Source organism: Lineus longissimus, chromosome 1, assembly GCF_910592395.1.
Source record: "Lineus longissimus chromosome 1, tnLinLong1.2, whole genome shotgun sequence".
In the NCBI taxonomy this organism is placed as follows: Eukaryota; Metazoa; Nemertea; class Pilidiophora; order Heteronemertea; family Lineidae; genus Lineus; species Lineus longissimus.
Genome location: NC_088308.1, coordinates 3,830,173 through 3,853,077, shown reverse-complemented (window position 1 = coordinate 3,853,077; position 22,905 = coordinate 3,830,173). Strand labels below are relative to the sequence as shown.

The following is a 22,905-nucleotide window of genomic DNA, read 5'->3' as shown; positions in this document are numbered from 1 at the left end:
GAAATCCCACCAGACCCGTCTACCAGTCTATTTTAGGCAACTGATAAGCGCAGAGAAGAGACAGAACACTCATCTACATATTCTGTTTCTTTGTTAACGTAAAACCCGACTTACTGGCAACTTTGAGGTTAGCACTAGCTGAATCCGTGCCCTTAGCATTTCTAGCAATGCACTCGTATTCCGCTGCGTCTTTCACATCCACAGCAGTGATCAACAACGCCGTCTCAAGAATTTGAAAACGGCCACCGCTTACGACGATATTCGATCCAAACTGGGCCTCTGCAATGAAGACATTGATCAGTATCACAGGATAACAACAAAATACAATCTTTTACAATACTAACTTGTCGTTTGGAAGCAGAAATAAGAATTTGTATCCAATGATTCACTCACTAATTGACAGAATTCAATTTGTTTTTAATAAGGCTTTACTGAGACTGAAAAACACTATCCGAAGCTGTAATAGGACGACTGATTAATAGATCAAATTCTGTTAAACATTGGCACTCGAGCACTAGCACTGGGAGTCAGTCTAATCTGACTTACTTTTATTCCATTGTATAGTAGGTTTGGGTGCGCCTGATGCCTCGCACTCGAATCGGACATTAGCCCCTTCTATCACAGCCGCTGCTCCTGGTGGCTTGACAATCTTGGCAGGGGCACCTAGAAGGCACAGATCATTTTTAGTACAAACAGGAAAGTGTAGGCCGAACACATATTTTTGCCATCTATATGAAAGGAATATGAAAATCGGCTTTGCTTTCAGTACAGACGACAAATTCAGTTTGGTCAATTACATCCAATCAGAAAACTATAAGCTTGCTGTCTCATCTGTTTTTGATTCGATCATTTTGGTCATTTGGCCATAAACCTATCAAAGTAGGATGGCCCTGCTCATGTAAAACCAGTCCTACTTACTGACAACCACAAGGTTTGTCACGATGTCTGTTTCACCGACTTCATTCTTGGCGAAGCACTGGTAGATTGCAGAGTCATCTGGAGTCACGGATGTAAGCTGGATGCTCCCACTATCCAATTGTGTGTATCTGGAATTGGTGGATAAGAAATTGGAACTCAATGAATTGAAAAAAACATCATTGAGTCAGAATAGAGTAATGAAACATGGAAAAAAAGTCCAATAGGTTTATGACACCAGTTATAATGATGGTGATGATGGTGGTAAGACACACGTCTTTCTCCCCTTGGCAATAATAGGAAACACATTCACTTACTTTGTTCCCATACCAGTTGTGATGGGCACGGCATTTCTGAACCACTTGATGGTAGGTTTGGGAAAGCCTGCCACGGGGCATGTGACTGTGGCAGTATCGCCATAATCTTTCTGTAACTCGATGGGGGAAATGACACCATTGGCTGAAGGGGCAACTGAAAAAGGAAATTACATATATATTGTAAGTAACACAAGCCACATATGACAGTGATGAACACTGGTGGTTCTTGGATTCACTACAAGATGCACACACAGATTCTGCAAACCATTTATCCATACTTTCATATGTTAATCTGTAGCTTCAACTGGACAGGGACGCCGTAAAAATCATAGAGCTCATCCGACATTGACTTGAGGGAGTCATACATGTACTATATGGATATTTTCAACTCTCTTTTTATACATTACTTACTGTAGACTGTAAAATTTGCCTTAGCAGACAAAGTCGGATACCTCGTCCCACCAGGCACATCGAATGACACATAGCACTCATACTCTCCATTTTCACTGCTCTGTGGCCGTCGTATTGTCAATTTACGATTAAAATCCTCGATTTTATACGTCGAGTCAGCTGATGTAATCTTCTTACGGTCTCCTGCTTTTAAAACATACCAGTCAATGCTGACGAAAGTCAAAGGTCTGGAAAGATAAGATTATTGGAGATGGATTAGGCAAATATGTAAATTGACAATAACGGCATGTAGCCTGTCAGGCAGTAAAAAAGGGAATGGTATTATGCAAGTATCAATTCGTTTCTTGTACCCCCCTCCTCAAGGGTAGTTGAGCTATCACCACTAATCTTTGCCGATGCTTGAGTAGTATTTATTTTTCCTTTAGTGAAAATTTGGCGAAGCTGGAAAGAATAAGGATGCTAATGTGTCGATGTCTTGTCGAACATACAGCCTTACCCAGTAAAATTAGTTCGGTTACTTTATATGACGGTGATAACTGATACATTGTTGATGGTGATGTCTTGACGAAAGAAAAAGTAGCATTGGTGAAAAAAGGGTGATGCTTGAGCCTTAAGATGTCGTTATAGGGTGATAAGGTGTCGTACCCTTGAGGAGGGGGGGTACAAGACACGAATTGATACTTGCATTAAAAGAGACAGTTTTCATAAGAAAATCGACTTACACGAGGATTCTACAATGTAGAAGTTTTGAGAGGACAGTATCTGTATCGTGTTGTTTAAATTGTGTGTGTTATCAATGCTCTAAATTTCCCAATCAAAAACATTTGAAAATGTTGACTCTCTCTAAACATCCATCCATTCACTGCAACCAGAGCAATCACTCAGACACTCTGATAAATATAACATGAATGTAAGACAAAACCTTCCGAGACACAGGTGACATTTATCTTGTTTTATTGGGGTTTTGTTGTTAGTCTCTTCACCTCTGAGGGGTAGAACACCTGCTCAAACACAAAGGGATTTTGGTTTTTATGGACAAGAACACCGGAAAATGTAGAAATTGGACACCTCGAAAAGAGACAATGTTCATCTTATTCATTCAAATGACATGGCAGTTGCGGTACTGTGTCTTGCCCAAGGAAACAAGTGATGAGGACTGAACAATTTCACTTCAGTCAACGAGCACAAGCTTGATTACCACAACTACTCATAATTGGTGTAGAAATAAAATATGATTAAAAGGTCGCATTAGAGATCTCCATAATGGCCCTGGTGGTGTAAACATTGGAAATGATAACTAGCCATTATAGCCACTTAAATGAAGTTGGGTGTTTGATGGGCAAGTTTACATAAGCCGTTATAAAGTATGGTTAAATATTGTTATAGGTAGACGAGGTGTACAGTTTCCGATAATTGGTAAAATGGCCAATCACAGAAATGATGTGTTGATATGGGTGCCTGAGATTGAATAATTTTGCACCAATTGATCATTTATGAAACAGAGTATTACTATACTGGCATCGTCATGTTGTCATGACTCAGTCGCAGGTCGCAGTGACAAAAATTGTTAGTTTCCGCAGCCAGCTTTTTCACCCAGAACGCATCCTTTCTGCCTAATACCAATACAAAATCTGGAAAGATTTCTTCAGAATCCACACAAGCCTATTCAATTTCATTCAACCTCCACCAACTAATCTTTCCAGCGCTTTTCTTCCTTCCTTCAAAACAAGAAATCAGGTGGTTATCGAAGCCATGTGGGAGAGAGAGATTATGGGGTGTATACTTTTCAAGGTGACTTTTACAATACTACACTATTTTCTCCACAAGATAAGATAGAAGCATATCAAGTTACTTTTTTTTCGCAAATTGATAAATTTTATTGATCAAATTCTAATAGTAAGATTTTCTCTTGGTTAAAACATTGGGTAAAAGAACACTTCCTGCCTGCCTGTCTGTACATGCAGAAAAGACTGGTATGGTCTCTGACTTCAATAGATAAGTCATCATGTATCAATCACTGTCTAGAGTCTAGTCTTGTTTCTTAACAGAACCCACAGAGGCAAATCTTCAAAAGAAGTTAGCTTTACATAGCAGTATCTTCCATTGGGTAGACAGAATGAGGTACAAGCTGCAAAGAATTTGGGGTAAGACCTGTAAGCATCAATTGCAAACTCCCTCAAGATGCAAACAGGAGCACGGACTAGGAATATATCCACACAAATATTTATTGGCCTGCTCAAAGGAAAGATTCCATCACAACTTCTCCCCGTGAGGAATCTTAGAGCCATATCAGCGCATTCGCGAAAAACAACCACTTTTTTCTTGACCAGATTCATGTTGTTTATCATTACACCTCCATGTGCACAAGATGCACCAATCTTTCCCAAAGGTACCAACACCAATGTTCAGTTACAAAAAATCTTTGGAGGCCTACTCTGAATATCATTAGGTGTCATTTGATGCCAAGGCTGCATTAGTTGTAATTGGTATCAAGTAGACCTGGTTCATTGCAGTCTCATGACTGACTTGTTGCTAAACTATTCACCAGGTTCATGCAAAGCAAAGGTACAGATAAGATAATGCCATCCACCTGATGAACTGTTTAGTTCATGTTTTTAACATTTTTGTTTTTGTTTGTTTTGGTTTATATTCTTGTGAAGCCAGAAAGATACACAGTTCATCATGGTATCATGTATCTGGATATACCAGATCATAGCTTTGTTCAAGTATCTTTTTAAAGCAGGGTTTCCTAAAGTTATTGCCGCCTACCTGCTCTGAAGCAGACAGTATATATGTTGCCTAACACTTCTTCCTCTTCCCCTGGCACCAAGCACCCGAATACATATTTTGGATGCAGTCAGGCAGCCTCTTCCATATCTCCTTTTGGTATACTGCTATATTACCTCTTTCCACAAATGTTTCAATGCCAGCCTTGGAATGAAGCTGGGCATGCATTTGATGACCCAAAAGGTGACGAGGGCAGATACCATATCTACCTTATCTAACATTGACAGATCTGAGCTCCCAGTCAGGAAGAAAACATGACAAGTCTAAATTATGATGAGCTGTGCGCAAGTGCAACAAGCTGTAACATCAAACGGCTCTTGAGATAACTTCTTGATATGACTAATCAAGTTTTTTCAACACTTGATACAGTTTTGATAACACCTGGGCTGCATATCATAACATTTCCTACATTCACACTCGATGGCATGAAAATTGAAGAAAGTGTCATCATCACTCAGGCGTTGAGGCCCGGATTGGTCTTGGTCTTTGTTAAACATCAGACAAGCTGCGGCCCTGGTATAAAAACGCCGGCCCTCTTCCCCCCAACTCAACAAGTCATAACCTATAGTACTTGGCTCAAATATGTGGAAAGTTTTTGTCCTTGAATGAAACACATACAAGCATTCGATTTTTCGCGTTTTTCAAGAAAATATCAGTAGTGGCAGCACCACCAATTGATCAATGGAAATACCATCTTCAGACAACCCCTTTATCAGAGAGCACAAACTGCAGCTGTGTATTTGCAACCTTACAGATATTTCAAAAACATTATACTTTTCATCAGCTACTGAGTAGATGCCATGGACTGCTTGCTTACCTCGCATTGACGACACATTCTAACACGGCAGAATAATCTCCTAGTTTGGCGGTGGTGTTGCTAGGTTTGATGATAAACGTTGGTGGAATGTTACTCGTTGGTGAATTAACATCTGCAACAAAACAGACAGCAGTTTAAAAACAAAGAAAAGATAAATGTTTTGGAAAAAAGCATTCGCCAATAAAAACAAGCAGCTGATCTCATCTTGTGAGACACTCTACTGTACTACCTGTACAGTCAGACAGTATTCTTCAATGTCTTTTTTGAACAACTATGACCAAACAGGAGTTATTTCTGTACCGAACCTCCAATACCATTCTTTCGGTCCTCGGGCAAAAGCTGCTTGCAAACAAGAGGCCCAAGGGCCTGGCGCTCAGCTGAAATATATGAACATGGAAAGTACCCGATAGATCTCTTTCAACCTCAGTTTTGTCAATATATCAGGCAAACATACCAAAGTAAAAAGACTTTTAAATGGTGACAAATATGTCACTTATTAGTCAAATCTAAGTGCCTGAGCCAGGCTGACCTTGAAAAGTAGGTCAAATAGAAAGCCCATGTGATATCATGTAAAGGAGACTTATTGTACACCAACCATAAAATTCATGTCACTCTGGATACAGCAAAGGCTTTAAAATAGAAAAAAAAAACCAAGATGGCCGCCCACCAAATTATTCAAAAAAGTAAAGAAAATGTATTTACAAGTGAAAAAAGTAAAAATTAAAAAAAAAAAAAAATTGACCCGAAGTGGGATTGGAACCGACAACCTTCAGAGTCATACAAGAGCGGGAAATTCAAATCAAGCTTAAACTAGGTCAACACAGATTTTGGCTCAGTAACGCCAACTGGTAGTAACAATCAAAACTACTCTTAGTAGTTTCAAGACCTACATGCATGCGGTCCTTTTCAACTTTATTTCAAGCTTCTATCTGCTTGAATAAAGCGCCAAAAAATTGTTTTGTGATTTAGGCTTTTTGCCCCCTGGTGGCCAAACTGTTAATCCTGCCGGACCCACACTTGGTCTATTCAGGAGTCCTGAAGGGTCTAAATGGCTTATAGGGAAAATCTATCGCCTATCCGCCATAGTTTTGAAACGTGCCTGTTTAACGGACAGACAGACAGACAGACAGACAGACAGACAGACGGACATTCATTCTACCATTTACTCATATGAATAGCTCAGCTTGTCAGCTGAGCTAAAAATGAGTGAGATTTCTTTCTCACTCCTTCCTACTCCACATTACCAAGTCAAATTGATGTCGAAGCATCTTTTTAGCAATCTCAGCAGTTATCATCAGATTTGACAGATTCTCTGACATGCCTGAGCATTTTCTGATCCAGCAAATAATCAAAAGGTTCATTTTTTACTTATTCATGACCTTAGAAATCCCAACACCATCAGTATTATTTCCTTAGGGAAACAAGTACTTACTGAGAACTGATAGCGTATATTTCGGTGTGTCCCGCTTTTCCCGTAAAATCGTATCGATAGCCTGGGCCTTATACACCTTATTATGGTCAGCAAATCTCGACTCTAAGATAATCAGGTCATTTTTGAGCGATTTATAAATGCGTTCCTGGCCTGTAATCTCTGTGGTGCCTTGGAACCATTTGATCTCAGGATCTGGAATGCTGTCGATGGATGGGAGCGAGATAGTTATGGCGTCACCCTGGTTCACTGTCAGGATTTGGTCTTGCGTGGCACTAAAATATTCAATATCTGGAAGAAGAAATATGTGACGTTATAGTCGTCTGACAAATTTGACTAGCATAGAATGTAGGCCTACCGGTTACATTTGTTTGAAGTTGTAATAGCGGAAACAAGGCTTGACAACTGACCACTATTCTGCTTGTAACTACTGACTCCTCAATCACGTAAGTAATTGGAATAAAGATAAGCTGTGATCATAACGGTCGTAAGCACCATGTTTGGGCTTCATGGAATAACTCACCTCAAGACGGGGTAATACATTAGAAAGTACTTACATGCAACTTCCAGTCTTGCCTTGTGACTGAGCACAGCACCATAGTTATTACTAGCTTTACACTGATATATGCCAGCGTTACTTTTCTGTAAATTTTTTAAAACTAATGGTGACGACGTCGAATACGGTACGCCATCTTTTAACCACCAATACGATAACGTAGGACTTCCATTCGTTTCACAGAGGAATATTTTACTGCCGCTTAATAATTCCACTTCTGAGGCAACTGGTTGGCGTTTAAACATGGTTGGTGGACTATCTGTAATGATATAAGGAAGGGAAGCATTTAGTAAATTGCTCATCATTTTGAAGGACTGTCCCAATTTTTCTTCAAATTTTACAAATGTCTGAAATAAAGATGTAAGACTCGGAAAGAATGATGATAAAATCTATATCGCATTATTTCAAGTTAACAAACAACCGATGTCCGAGTTTTTTGACAAGTGTGAGATATCAGAGAAAGGCGGTATCAATTGCTATGACATATTCTTATATGGATCAATTGTCTGTGGGGCTCTATAATACATCCATGCATTATGTGACAACATGCCAAATGCCCTCTCCTTCAACCCACCTTACCAAAAGCAGACCATTTCACCACTGGTACTGCTGCGCGGCAAGTCCCATCACCACAAAACAAAAACTCCCAAAGACAATTCTAAATTCGTTATAGCCAAACCCGCAACCAATAATCAAAGATTTAAAAGAACTCAAAATCAATCCAAAGTGCTGCCTGAAAATCAATTGCATCCTTATGCTCTATTTGGAGTTCAATTACCCCATGCCAGAAACACCTAAAAGAGACTTTGATGTCGCGGGACTCCTCAAAATTCCATCAACAATGCGATTAACAAGAGACGAAAATAACCCTACGGGCGACCACCTGCTGAAGATATCGAATATTGTTCAATTGATTACGACGGAATGCCGAAATCTTTCACGATGATTCGCCGTCGCCCAATAACACAACTTCAGTAGAGCAAATTAAATCTTCGGATCAAATCCATCGGGATCCCTCGTGTGAGATAATTCACGCTATTGATTGCCGTTATGAACAATTAGTTGCTTCTCCGAGGAGAGAGCGCTGGCCCCCTCTGCCGCGTTGGCGGTGGCAAAATTATCCGAGTTCGATATGCACCAACTGAGCGCGAGTAATTCCCAAATGTGTGAAATGGAACATATGGACAGATTAGAGTGGGTTGGATATATACATGTATATTTGCTCAGAAAGCCCATTACAAATAATTACTGTAGATCAGCTGCTATACTAGACAAAGTAATTGTCAATTTCTTTACCCTTCCATCAGCAGGAGTTGTCCAAAGCCACAGGCGGAGGAAGGGCACTATATTGCTTGTACGAAATTCGCTTTAACAGAAAATGCTCCAAATGATATTGTGTCTGCCAAGTCCAGTTCTTGGCACCCAATTCCTCATGGAGAATCTCAGAAAAGGTCACGTCTCCACAAACGATGAGGATCTTTCTTGGAGTGTTCGAAAACGCTTAAAGAAATGAAGGGAACATCAAAGGAGTGCTCGGTGGAGGAGATCGAAATGAAGATACATGTATCTGTGAGCATCTTCTTTTCTGCTCCTTGTGAAACTTTGGTGATTATTGCAACGATAATCAAGGGAAGAAAAAGATGCCACAAAGGAGATCTCCTGGACATATTCATCACAAGAAAAAGTCCCTCAAAGAAATGACAAAGGAATGCAAATAGATCCGGTGATTGTGTGGTGTTTGAGCGATTGCTTAGAAAAACAATGATTGCTTTGATTTGGACAGAGCCTCAAGTTATTCCAAAGAATGCTGATACAGAACAACAAGAGGTTCTGGTGACAATGGAATATGGAAAGAAATTCTTAGTTGTATAAAGTATAATATCTAAAGGAAAAACAAGGGTTTTTTTGTAGTTGTTTGAATGGACAAAAAATATCAATCTGATTGAGATCCTCTGACAATGGAAACTTTGAAAACAAATTCTTTGTTGTATCAAGAAGTATAAAAAAAGACCTCTTTACCGTCAGTCGATTTTTTTATAAGGTCAGTATATAAAGACTGGACATTTTCTGGCAAAATGTACTTTTTGTTGCTGCTTAGATTGCATGGAGCTCAAAGGATAGGACTTTTTCCTCACTTTTTCTTCAAAGTCTTGCGACATCAAGTGAAATGGGACACCACTGATGAAAAGAAATGTTTGCTAATACTACAACTCTGGAAGATAAAATTATCACAGAGAGACACAGAAGACACAACAGATGGAAAATGTTGGCATTTTTTTCGGAAAATGATCCAGATGTTGGGGATGATTTACAGTATCTCTAATTCCCACAGTTCTTTGTTGTCACAGTCAGTAGAAGAGAAAGTACAATCATGACTCTCAAGGTTTTTGACTGTTTAGCCAACAGGCAAGCAAGTTTTGTCACTCGACCTGTGACAATTCAACCACAGCGATGAGTGACAAAAAGACTGCTGCATACATGGTCACTTGGAGTAGGGTGATATGTCTGGCCAACGGATCAGCAATAGTTCATTCTTGAAAATATCAGGGGAAGCCAAAAGAAGTAAGCATAGGAATCCATGAAGCCTTTCGTCAGAATTGCAGGATTGAGTAACATTATCGGTTCCACTTCCTTTAAACCCATGCTATTAAGAGATTTATGCCTGTATCAAATATATGGCTTAACTAAACTCCGTCAGATTATAAACTTTCTCGCCCACATGGAAAGGATTTCAAATTGTTGCTTTGGTGCCGATCAACCCACTCGCATAATCTATCCTCCATCGAATTCATGGCACTTTCTCTTAAAATTATATGGAGATATTTCTCATATTCTCTATGAAATCTACCAACATCAGTTACTGAAAAAAAAATCACAAAACTGGCCAATTTTTTTATTTTGTTGTAGTAGCAAATTACGCCATTAGGCTGCCATAATACCAGCTAGCATGTGCAAAAATGTAATCATTCATAAATACTACTCCAGCATGAAATGGGCCCAGGAGGTAACTCTCAAATCATATAATAATGCCCAATGTGAATTCACCAATATTATCAACACTAACAGCCATTGGCTGCATTACCACAAGTATAATGCAGAAGTATTTTCATAACTCAGGTTGAGCAAATCCAGATCAACCTGTCTGGAGTGCAGTTGTTTTTTCTAATTTTTTTAGAGTTGTTTTGAGTTCATTACCTGACCATGGATGCATACGAATAGAAATATTGCATATGAAGACTAGATTTGCCGATTGGTATATTGACCCCTTGCGTAAGATGGGGGTTACTTTTTAAGGGCAATTACAAATTGCGAGTTAGAAATGCGAGTTGCAAGTTGAAATGTGAGTTTGAGTTTGAGTTGAAAGTGTGAGTTGTAAGTTGAAAGTGCGAGTTAATTCGCCCTGACATAGTTGAAAACCTAGTTCCAACTTGCACTTCACACTTTCAACTCACAAGTCGCAACTTCAACTCGCAGCTCACAATTTCAAACTCGCAACTCGCAGAAAAGAAACCCTCGCGCAAGATAGCTGATTTTTATGCAGCAATCACCTGATTAGCAACGAGTACTCAATCAATTTGCGCCTTGAGAGCTGATTAAGGCAGTAAATTGGATGATGATATCCAATGGAGAATGTCCACTAAATCATATGACCCTTGCATTATCTTTACACCTTGTTGCAATTTGCGCTAAAAGGATTTACCCAACTGCAAAGTGTTTGGAGATATGATCTCCATCAGAATGGGTAATTTGAAACCCAGGCCTGCCAGCCAGTGTACAATTTCCTTTCTTCTCTTTGATGTCAATACACAATACTGGTCAGAAGAAACGTCCATCACCATTAATGAAAATATTCAGTGTCACAATCTCCCATTGCTTTGTCTTCTCTGCACACTACAATTCTGAAAGGTTTCAATTTCAACATATGTAACTGTCACTAAACGCTTAGAAAAGAAGTGGTTTTCGTTTGCAAATCCTAGGAGTACGAGATAAAGTAATGTGATGCCGAACATCTTCGCTGTTTGAAAGCACGTTATTTTTCAGCAGCGCTGCACTTTACAAGGAATTGTAATGAGCTTGATCATGTGAAATCCGATAAACTGCGATAGCAAATGCAGGCTGATGGAGAAACATGATGAAGGAACAACGTCCCGTAGAAAGTGATATTACTCTGACCCAATACCAGCAGAGATTAGAAACTATGTTCAAAGCGAAACTTGAGGAATTGCTGCCGGCAAAAAGATCAGAATAGAGTCGATGGTGCAATCAATGTGGAAACGTAATCACCATTGTTGGTAAATAAGAAAGAAAGTTTACACGCCAATATTGGAAACCACGCACCAGTTTGAATCTAGCAGGGCATCATCTTCGTCTTTGTCTTCTTTATTGACATTTAATCTTTGGATTTCAAAGTTTTCTCCAGACAATCAATTACAAATTTCAATACACTTTTCAAAATTTCCAAAGTCTGTGACATGATAAACCAAACTGTTCACAGCATGGCAATTTTCATTCCACAACAGCACAATTTCTCAACTCGTGGGGTTTGCCTTGAAGTTGAAGGGGACATGTACAAGTAAAGGGGATATCAAGTTGGTACATTTGTAGGTGACTGGGATTAAAAGGGTCACAAGTTCACAATGAAAATTAATTAAGTAACATAAAGCGAGCATAGATCGATCTTAATAGAATGATTAAAAGCCATTAATTCCATAATTTAAACTTGATCAAATTGGCCTGTTTTCTGACCAGGTTTGGGTCCAAATTGATCCATTGCAGTATCCTAGCAACCAAACAATAGCCAAGAAGAACTTGGCAGAAGGTTGATACATTTAATGGAACCCTGAAAGGGTAAAGCAAGATGTATTATAGTGTTTAGAAGAATGGAGGAATTTGCTATGCATGTAATCGCACACTTAAGGCAAAAAAGTCTAATCACGAATCTTCATAACAAAAACTGACTTGACAGCACACTGTCAACAACATGTGGGAGAAGCTCTATAGATGAAATTCGGTAATTTGTAATTGATACCTAGGAGGAACCTGTGTCATCTTGCCCCAATAAGTTCAATCCACTCCTTGCAGTCAGCTCATTAAAAACTTTGCCAGCTTTTAGCCTTGTGTGTCAAGATGATATGTGTCAGAGTCGCTATTTCCACCTAATGAAAACGTGACTCCTATGACGTGAAGACTTTACCGAGAAAGTAATCTGGACATGATTTTAGAGGTGATGTCCAGCAGGTGCTTATTTTACCACTCCTGACAACCCTGTCATGAGACAGATATTTCAAGGGTTGTTTTATGGCTCTATCTCAACATTGTCAACAATATGGAAGTAGGTATATAGATAGTGCATACAAGTGTGCAGGAAGCTTTTTGTATAAAATCTTCCTGATATCCATGATCAAATATGACCCAGAATAAACAATGATACGGCCTGAATGCAGACCAATATTAATTCACCGCCATAGAAAAGACAAGAAAGCCGTAAGGCAAATTCTATCAGAATCGCATTATGACTGTAGATCCCTATACATCATGTACATAGGCCTATGTTTTCATGATCCAACAATGGATATTAAAATGACTCAGTTCTTAGTCTGATCGTAAGCACAAAATCGATAGGCTTATTATAATATTTATGCAGATATTGCTGAATAACTGTATGTACTAGAATTGAATTGAACTTGCATCAAATAAATTGACTATTATCCGAGATTGTGGTTTTAAAGAGATACATTGCGATTCATGCGAAACTTGTGAAACATATGCAAAATATGACATCACACATGTCAATGTATGACATTTCTTGCATTCATTTCCCATGCACCACCCATGTATAGCATTTTCTGTAAGGCAACAGCCGGTATAAACTCATATCCAGCTGTTTTAGCAAATACAGTCCGTTTCAAAGTAACATTGACCAGCACCCACTGTTCATTTCTACATGAACCTGCGCATAATAAGAAAAGGACTAAGATACCAAGTTGATTTGAGACCAACTTCATTTGTCTCTGTTTCTAAATGCGCTAGATTGGGTTCATACCCAAGGAGGATACCGCGGTGACGTCACATCACGTGATCCCGACCCATATTAGTGATCGCTATGGCCAATCAGATTCAGTCTACTGACAGCACCAGCACCGAACACATCTCCACGTCTCACTGTCTGGTGCGCTCCTGTACACAAAAACACCAATAGACATGAAATATTGCAATACCTAGTATGGATTCTTCCTGTGTAAAATAAAATTTACAGAGCAGATTAACTTCCACGAATAAAAAAGACGTTTGGCGTGGCCAAAGTGCGGAAATAATGTCTCCGCTAAAATACACTACGAAATACACTAGGCAATGCACTACGCAATTTACAGTAGAGATGCAGTTGAGTTTGTTATTGTTTTGACTTAGAAGCCCGCCCATATCATAATATATTCATGTATTCATGAAGTATGAACTCATTTCTGTCCCATACAACTCTAAGAACAGTCAATTTCTCCTTAAATCATCACCGAAACCGCGATATCCGCAGGAAGATTTCGTTCTAGTGTCCGAAAATGCATGATCTTACAGGGGCGCTAACTCGACAAATACAGGGGATCTATGGGGATCTATGCGAGTTTTAGGTATTACAGGTCTCGAACTTGTAAAATCTGTAAACATGACTCCAAATCCCATTATGATAATGAAGAGATTGCCCCATATCTGGGAGACTGTTTTGAAACCATCGCTAATTTTGGAAGATCGGTGCCCGGCTATTTGGTTTAAAAACCCTATTTTTCCCCATCAAAACAGCACTTTTCATTATTCAAATGATAGCTTATTGTCTGAAGACTTATTTCATAGCAGAAAAGTACTAATAACTCTGATTTGATGCGAAAAATCTAACTTTTTTGATGACTTGATTTTCCCTTGGCCGTGGTTCGAGTTTGTTTACAATATGCAGCGCCATCTTGGAAAAGCCGTGACGTCACCGCGGTATCCTCCTTGGTTCATACCAGCACAATAGTTTCCCCCAGAATGATACAAAGGTTCCCTACAGAGACAATATTATAGAGAGATCTGATACAAAAGTACAGACATGTACAAGCGGAGATGTTCAACATTTTATGCCAAAAGGGCATCCCAGGGTCATCTTTCACAAATCAATCTGATTCAGCTGGATGTCTCTGCTCTTGTACAACATGTGTTTTCCCACTCATCCCAAGTTTTGATTAGGCTTAATTTCCATTCACATGGTCTGAAATTAAAGATGGAGGTCAGGCGGCCAATCTGATATTTCACATTTGACAGTTTTTGTCCCAATATGAGAATGACTAGACAGGCATTACATACCAGTAAGGACCTGAACCAAATGCTAAATGCTTTAATCCGGTCAACAAATAATTTAACTCATGAAAACGACCTCTTATAAATCATCTTGACATACAAGGCTATGAGCTCAGACTGAACGTCCTCATTCACTCTCAGACATATAGCTACATGTAGGTAGGAATTTTTGGGTCAGATGGTAACAGTGGGTTAAAATCTGTAAAGCAGAGTGACATATTACATCATAAAGACCTATCGATGCATTATGTTATCTGTCAAGCCTAACGAATCACTGACGAATTGACCATATTGTAACAATTATCATTTATTTTTACATTTTGTGTCACTAGTGTAGTGTGTAGGCGCAGGTATGTGCTAATAACCTATGAGATATAACAACAACAATGGGTGCTCCCCTCGTTGACCCCATAATCAAGGAAGGACGAAAAGCATCATTTGATCACATAAAAGAACATAGAAATATATACATAATCAAAATATCAGGAAACAGGTTATGCTATTCAAACTGTACGTGCCAGTATGTGCCAAGAGACCAAGTGATAGTTTCCTCCTTTGAGATCCACCTGATGATTGAAGGGCCATGATAACTAGGGCACATGAATCAACTTTACAAAGAAACCATGAAGCAGGCCAACATGTATGTCCAAAGGGTCAAATAAGGTCCTTTATTGGAAGGAAATTCCTCCTATTCAAGCCTAGCCTATGCCTATAGCCTAGCCTATAGTATTATATAGTTTGCGTCACTGCCATATTATTTGCTAAGTAAACATAACAATAGAAGACACAAATACTGGCCAGTGATTCCAAAATTATCCTACTAAACTTCTGTACTAGTCTAGTCTCACATATACTTTGGAGCACTAGGCTAATATGAATTAATACTGAAGAAATGTGTAGGTTAGCGGAATCATTAAACAAATAGACACAATGATATGTGCTCTCGTTTTCAATATTGCCAACAAAATGCAAAATTGTGTCATCAGTACTTCATACTTACACCTGACAACAGACCACTTCATATCTCAAGCTGTCTTTGAACTTTCTCACCTCTAACTTGAAGCAAGTGTCAATTATTATTTAAAAAAACCCAATTTGTGTTTACCTGGTTGTGCTTTGTCACCAGTGGGTATTGTGAAATTGACCCAGCAGTCTAATCACACAAGAAATCAGCCAGTCAATGAGTTGCTTTACAGTGACAATTAGCTAGGCATTGGCATGACTCCACCTAAAACAGCATCTGTCAAAAGTCAAACCCCAACGTCAATCCCGCTTCTCATATTAATGGCTGCAAATTGTATAACAGACCACAAGTAGAGATCTTCTCAGAATAATAACAGGCATCAATAATTGAAATGGAGTCAGCTGTCCCATCAACATATGACTCAATTCCTTATCAACAACAATAACAATTTGATAAGACAAATTGTATGCACATTCAACATCTCCAAAATACCCCCAAAAGAGCATTCAGAAATACTTGTCAAATGTCAACCAATCATAATCAAAATCTGACAATTTTACAAAGGCAAATGTGATACCAGTATGTATGGGCTAGGACCATTTAACTCCCGTCCAGACAAATATTGCTAATTTGGGACTTATTAGTCAAAGTAATCAGCCTCTTGTCCGACTGGAACCCATAACAGCAACACCCAAGGAGAGAATCTAATGAACACACGGACTGTTAATGGCCCTATTGACCTCTTGCCATGTTGATTGGGCAGAAAGCTCTCCAATCCGACCAATCAGTCTCGTTTGTGACAAACGGCACCTGAGAAATGTGTAGAATGGCTTTGATTGAATTGTAGCAAGTTTGAAGAAATGAAGGGGGGAAGCAAGCAAATATTATGATTCTAGCATGATGTCATCGAAGACACAACTATTACAAGGCCAACAAAGCACTATTTCAGTTTCAGTAAACACAGCTTAAGGAAAGCAGTGTGTATAAAGCTTACAAGTAGCCCAACTGAGCCCACAAAGGGTCAAACCTTTTTGCTCCTCAAATAGTGCTTATTTATCAAAGGCATTTCGGGACACACATTTTTGTACATATCCTAGACTATAAAGTAAATGGAACAAAGCATAAATCTGTTTAGCCAATTGCCTAAAGTGAAATACTTAGAAGTCTAACAAAAGGCGCTCACAGGGTACAAAGAAATAGAGGCCTACTGAAAATGCTAACACAATTGTTTCGAATTTGTTTCCGGGGATTTTTGTGACACATAATCATACACAAAGAAGGATAGAATGTCAACAATGCCATTTCTGAATTTGGAAATGCCTTTTAGTATAGGCTTTCATTTACCAACACCAATACTATTCAGAGAATCAGCAAAAGCTTGACTACAACATTTTGACAACTACTTTTAGGATTTCAATGGGTTAAACATAAGAACACGATAACAACAAGATGACTGTTCAACTTTTGTACTTGAAACAATATTTCATGTCCATCTTTGATCATGATATTTGGTGACAAAGGGGGATGACCCTGCACGATTACCCTACAAATCTTGAAATATTGATTTTACATGGAATATACTGTTTGCACAATGCCACACAAAATCATCACCTATTTCAAACAACTTGAATTGGAACTAGAGAATTAACTATTTACATTGCAAATAAAATTGCCATACACCCTTGGAAAACTATGTATGCCTGCACAAGCCACCTTTCGGGAAAAACTGTTCAAGTCTCATTTTTCAACAGTTGAGAGCATGCAGAGATTCAGATTCATCGAAACACGTACCTCAAGCACCCCATTTATGCTGGTAACTAAATCTCCAGGTTGTTTCAGAGTACCCAGGGTCTAACTTTGAATAATTCATTCACCCAGTTTTAGAGTTGATGATGATTCAACCGAGCATTGTGCGGGAACAAACCAAAATGGCCCAGGGCATAATGCGAAATAGTTATGAATTCAAATCTATGAACTATACATGAACCATATCTATCTGCAAGTTACTTGTGAAGGACACAAATTTGTGGCAAGTTTTCCTTCTGAAGACACTATGAATTTCAATTAGAACAGATTGCTCATTAGCTGTGCGGCAACTACATGATGAAACACTTATCATCTGGCTTTACCATCACAAAGTTCTCTGCCCCATATTGGTCAAACTCCAGCTAGTCAGTCTGCATGACATGAGATATGACCATAGCTAAGCCTCCTTTGACAAAAGGGCAAGTTCTACAGGAATGCCTACCACCAGGCAAGCCCCATCCATCCAGTCAGTGAGTTGGGAATACAACATCTAATGGTATATCTTAGAGAGGATTAGACATCACCTTTGAGAGATCAATACTGGTTCAGGTTCCTTCAGGCCTGTTTACGCAGTTACAATACCAACCATAACTGTATGTAACTTGTATAAAGATGGGTAAAAACATGCCAAAGGATACAGCAACATTATCATTGGCAAGAATGAAGTTGTGGTTCTGAGGCTGCAATGACCAGACAGCAGAATCTGTTAGCAAGAAGCTACTTGTAACATGCTGTTGTGACCATATCCCCCCCATCCCATCCCATCCAGAGCCCGATTCTGAAGTTCTTGTTTACAATGTTCTCGTGACCACAAAAATATATTTATCTACTGGTCTTCTACAATGACATTGTAGTCCCGACCAAAGTACCTACCCATTGAGTACCACATAGCATACTTGTAACCAGTTTCTTGTATCTGTATCTTGTTGGGCAATTTACTAACAACCTACTTACTTGTACTTGAGATTCATTGAGATTCCATACATCATTCGTTATCATTTCTGTCTAACTCATCATTTAGTTTATGAAATGGCCAGGGCCATTGTGCTCACCTCATGTGGAGGAAAGATGGACAAAGAGCATGGTCTTGTGTCATGTAGTGTTAGGTTTGATGTAGGTCCAAGCAATTACAATTTCCCCAAAATGGCCAATTTACAGTACATTCGACCTCTGTGACCTTGAAAAGTAGGTCAAATCAAAGAAGACCCGGGTGACACATTGAATGGTTGTTAGAATTAGATGTACCTATGATATAAAATTGGTACCAATCGGGCAAGTCATTACTAGGAATAATGGCATTTTGAAGAATTTAGGATTTGGCCCCCTCCCTGGAGGCCAAACGACAAATCAGATCGCACCAAACTTCGGTACCTGAGATCACCTGACCAAGGGGTACATGTGTACTTAATTTGTGATCAATAGTCATTGCAGTTAAGAAACGTGCCATAGTTACGGCCTGACGGCGAATTTACGCCATTTGACCTCTGTGACCTTGACAAGAAGGTCAAATTAAAAACCTGTGTGACATATACTGTATGGTGGTTAGATGTACCCATGATATCAAATTGGTGGCAATCGGGCAAGAAGTTAAGGAATAATCACATTTTTAAGGTTTTTGGATTTTGCCCCCTGGTGGTCAAGTGGTGAATCATATTGGACCAAACTTTGGTCCCTGAGATCACCTGACTAAGGGGTAAATGTGTACCAAATTTGGTATCAATAGTCATTGCAGTTTAGAAACGTGCCATCGTTACATCCTAACGGCTAATTTACACCATTTGACCTCTGTGACCTTGAAAAGGAGGTCAAATCAAAAACCCGGAGGATATATGATGCACCTTTGCTAGAAGTACCTACCATATTTTTTTCAAAATTTCCCGACTACTATTAAGGGAGATATTGCATATTTTCACTTTTAACGTTTGTCCCCCTGGTGGCCAAACCATGAAACGAATCGGACCGAAACCTGGTCTCCCAGGTGTCATTACATAAGGGTACATGTGTACCAAGTTTCAACTCAATAGCTCTAACAGTTACGAAACGTGCCCTGCTAACGGACGACGGACGACGACGACGACGACGACGACGACGACGACGACGACGACGACGACGACGACGACGACGACGACGACGACGGACGACGGACGCCACGGTATGGGATAAGCTCACCTCTGCTAAGAGGTGAGCTAAAAACCATTATCTGTTCCCGAGAGTATAGCTAAGTAAATTACCTGCCTTTCTTGTAAGCTGCTGAAATATACTCTCCAGACAAAATTAGTTCAAACAGATTTTGCAGAAAGCCTTCTGGTTTTTTAGGTTTCCAGATCTTTGAGCAAAATACAGAGTAATACCCCAGAGAATGAGTACATGGAAGTTTACGTAGGCCAGTAACAAACTGTCTAAAAAAGCCGAGACACTTTAGGAGCACTCACCAGCAATTTTCAGAAATTGGTAACTCCGGCAAGAGAACCCAATTGCCTATATATGGTGCCCAGTAGTCTCTTCAAAAGAACTTATTTGGACACAGCCCACACACGAAAACCCCACAGCATTCATGCAGTGTGCTCACCACAAAAAGCACAGTTGATATCGGCTGATACTTTTTCCATCAAGAGAATTATTTACGTCCAGCGGCGTATCAGTCCAAGTAATGCCCAAGTATGAAAAAAGCAATGATACGGCACGTTGTGGCGGAATGGGTTTCATCTGAGGCAATGATGTGCACAGTGGTCTTGATGGAAAGATGGACCAATGTTCTGGGCAAGCGATCACGCTGAGAGACTTTAGATTGGAGTTGGAATTGTTTCATCTCGCGATCAGGCGTCTCTGAGGAGTTCGGTGGAAGAAGATAGCCTGACCTTTCTTAGGGCAAAAATTAGATTTCGTCAGAAGCCAGGCAATAATCTACAGGGACTTTGTGGAAGATTTACTGATAGACCTACCAACTTGGAGCAAAAACCATGATTTGATCAAGTTTGATTACCTTGGAAGAATCTGATAAACCTTGTGTCAACAGCATGAAAATGAGACAAAGAGTAAGCCATATTCAAATAATCAGTAATTTTTTTTGGTCAAGTTTGAGTCAACAGGAAAATAAGCTGGCAAAATTTGACACTACACAGCAGGCAATAGTCACAAACAGTAGATCCTGATGTGGTGTAAAGTTCAAAGAACAGAAGACAGATTGATATTAAGTTGACCTGGGAATAGAATCCCTACAGATCCCAATCTACAGTAAAAGGTAAAATGAGAAAGAAAGCCAATGATATGGACAAAATGTTATCAAGAATACCCTCAGGCAAAAATCACATTTAAACATCCTGAAGACCAAAGCCTGACACAACTGCTAATCGTCACCAACTGCCAATTCTAACTGAAAATGAAACGTGACACACTCCAGTAACACAAGATGCACTTTAAAAATGATAAGAAAACTAGGAGAATCTTTTACTTTTTTTCTCCAAATATCACACCTGAACCAATCTCAGGAATCTGTAGCTGAGTTATGTTTACCTGGCGGTGAACAGGGTCAAGTACAGAAGCATACGATTTCTTCCATTGACAGTCCTGGTCAGGTCATGAAGTCTACTATCACAAACTGCACAAATTGAGAAGAAACTGTTCCGTAGCCAAGCAATTCCTGCAATCCTGTTAGACTGAATGAAACCTCTTAGCACCAATTATTCTAAATCACTGAAATGTCAACACTGTCAATTAAATTATCAGGTAAAGTGCATAGGCAATTGGAGTCGGGAGAGAAAAATTTTCCTGATTGAACATGTTCAAGTTTCAAGCCATGTAACCTGAGGATGAAGTTGTATGTCATATTTGAAGATGCCTTCCCCCAAAATATATAGGTTTGGATTCGATTTGCAATTTAGGAAGAATTTTCAGACAACAAAGAAGCTTTACCACCTTAGATGCCTGGGAAAAAATGTTATCAAAACAGAGTGAACAGGATAACCACAAAAAAACTCCACACACAAACATATGTTTTTAGACAGGCTTTTCAGGGAAAGTTTTAACACTGCAAATCAGAAGTGAGCAACACCTAAAGACTAAAAGAGTATCACTAACGGCCTCAGCTTTCCAATGATCCTTGTTATCAGATGGCTTTCCTCATTTCATGATATTTGGATACCCATGAAGCAACGTTGGCAAATGGAACACGAAAAAAACAACTTTTTCGCACTTGTCTCCCAGGCACTAAAACAGAAGCTGGAAATGCTTTTTATAGTTGTTTTGAGAATTTCTATTGTTTATTAGCATCCATCTCTCAGAATACAGAGGCAGAAGCCATGCCCAGACTATAAGAGCAGCCAATGTCAGAGAGAAGTATTTGAAAAGAAGCCCAGGGTTGGTTCCAATGGTCTATAAATTTTGGGATGATACTATATACACCAACTCATCACTAATGAAGTTGGGCAATGCATTCAAAAAGCATGACTGCCAATCTTCATTCTAAGAATCTGATGATGCCCTCGGCTATCCTAGATTGCCAGCAATAATGTCCACCACCAGTATCCGCTTGTTCCTTTTATGTAAGATCAATCACCAATTGGCGGCCATTACTGCCACAAGGGTGCGATGCGGTCAGTAATCAGGACTGGACCAAATTGGCTCATGAGAAACATGCAAAACGGAGAGACATTTTGTGACCATCAAGTCACAAAGTCATCAAGTTCAAGATAAGCCAAGACATTGTTCCCTTTTTCCTCATCCACTTTTCTTCTTTTCAAAGTTACATTTCAATGACTTTTCAATAACTGGGCATTTTCAGCATCATTTAGTTCATTACCATGTTACTGGCAAATACTGAAACAGCCAAGGGAAATTGAGAGCATAGTTTGTCAAGGGTAGACCATCTGGCCAAACCCATATGGTCCAATCATCAACCATGTTCTGTTGATAGTTTCACAAGCACTGCCTGATAACACTGAACTGAACCAAACAGAAAATCTGATTTCACAGTACAACTTCAACCAAAGAACATATCACCTGAACCCAACGATAGTAGATCTGCCTGGTGCAAGTTGATTCATAGGGGGCTAAACCCTTGATTTAATGAATCAAGCCTGGTCCAAATACCATGTCACAATTTCACGATTTCACTAACCGTCCTGAGATCGCTTGGTCTCAAACTATGAAAATATAACATGAGAAGGCCTACATTTGCCACCAGTCTTCAGCTCATCAAAGCAATAGATTCCGATATTTCTAAACTAATTTCCAGTCAACTGTATCATCCGAAGGACTATACATTGATTTTTTCCCATTGTTATCAATCATTGATGTCCAACCCCGCCCTCTCTGTGTCACACTGTCAGACTGGCATCAGGCATATGCTTGTCAAACAAAACAGAGCCCAGCTGTAGCCACCATACTGAGTCATGCTGTTACATGTTACTGAGAAAATATTATTCTCTCTAGGTGGTGTATGGGAGTGTATGTTGTATTAGAAACGTCATGATATCGTTTCCAGTAATCAGAAGATCGGTTGTATTCAATTTCAATCAAATTTCTTCCTCCCACACCCAACTGTTTTATGACATGAGTTTATATAGCAAACCAATTAAT

The 22,905-nt window shown here is 39.3% G+C and overlaps 1 protein-coding gene across 4 annotated transcripts in view; it reads right to left on the bottom strand.

Moving 5' to 3' along the window:
• The window catches only part of LOC135485580 (protein sidekick-2-like), a 56,237-nt gene that overhangs the window by 20,052 nt on the left and 13,280 nt on the right, over nucleotides 1-22,905 (bottom strand). For all 4 annotated transcript variants that reach the window (XM_064767754.1, XM_064767772.1, XM_064767782.1 and 1 more), the window contains 8 exons: nucleotides 7,234-7,491; nucleotides 6,680-6,967; nucleotides 5,248-5,359; nucleotides 1,644-1,870; nucleotides 1,233-1,386; nucleotides 919-1,046; nucleotides 547-663; nucleotides 115-279 (listed from right to left, as the gene is read on the bottom strand). In XM_064767754.1, the coding sequence (XP_064623824.1) occupies nucleotides 115-279; nucleotides 547-663; nucleotides 919-1,046; nucleotides 1,233-1,386; nucleotides 1,644-1,870; nucleotides 5,248-5,359; nucleotides 6,680-6,967; nucleotides 7,234-7,491 (1,449 nt within the window). The remainder of the gene's footprint in view (nucleotides 1-114; nucleotides 280-546; nucleotides 664-918; nucleotides 1,047-1,232; nucleotides 1,387-1,643; nucleotides 1,871-5,247; nucleotides 5,360-6,679; nucleotides 6,968-7,233; nucleotides 7,492-22,905) is intronic.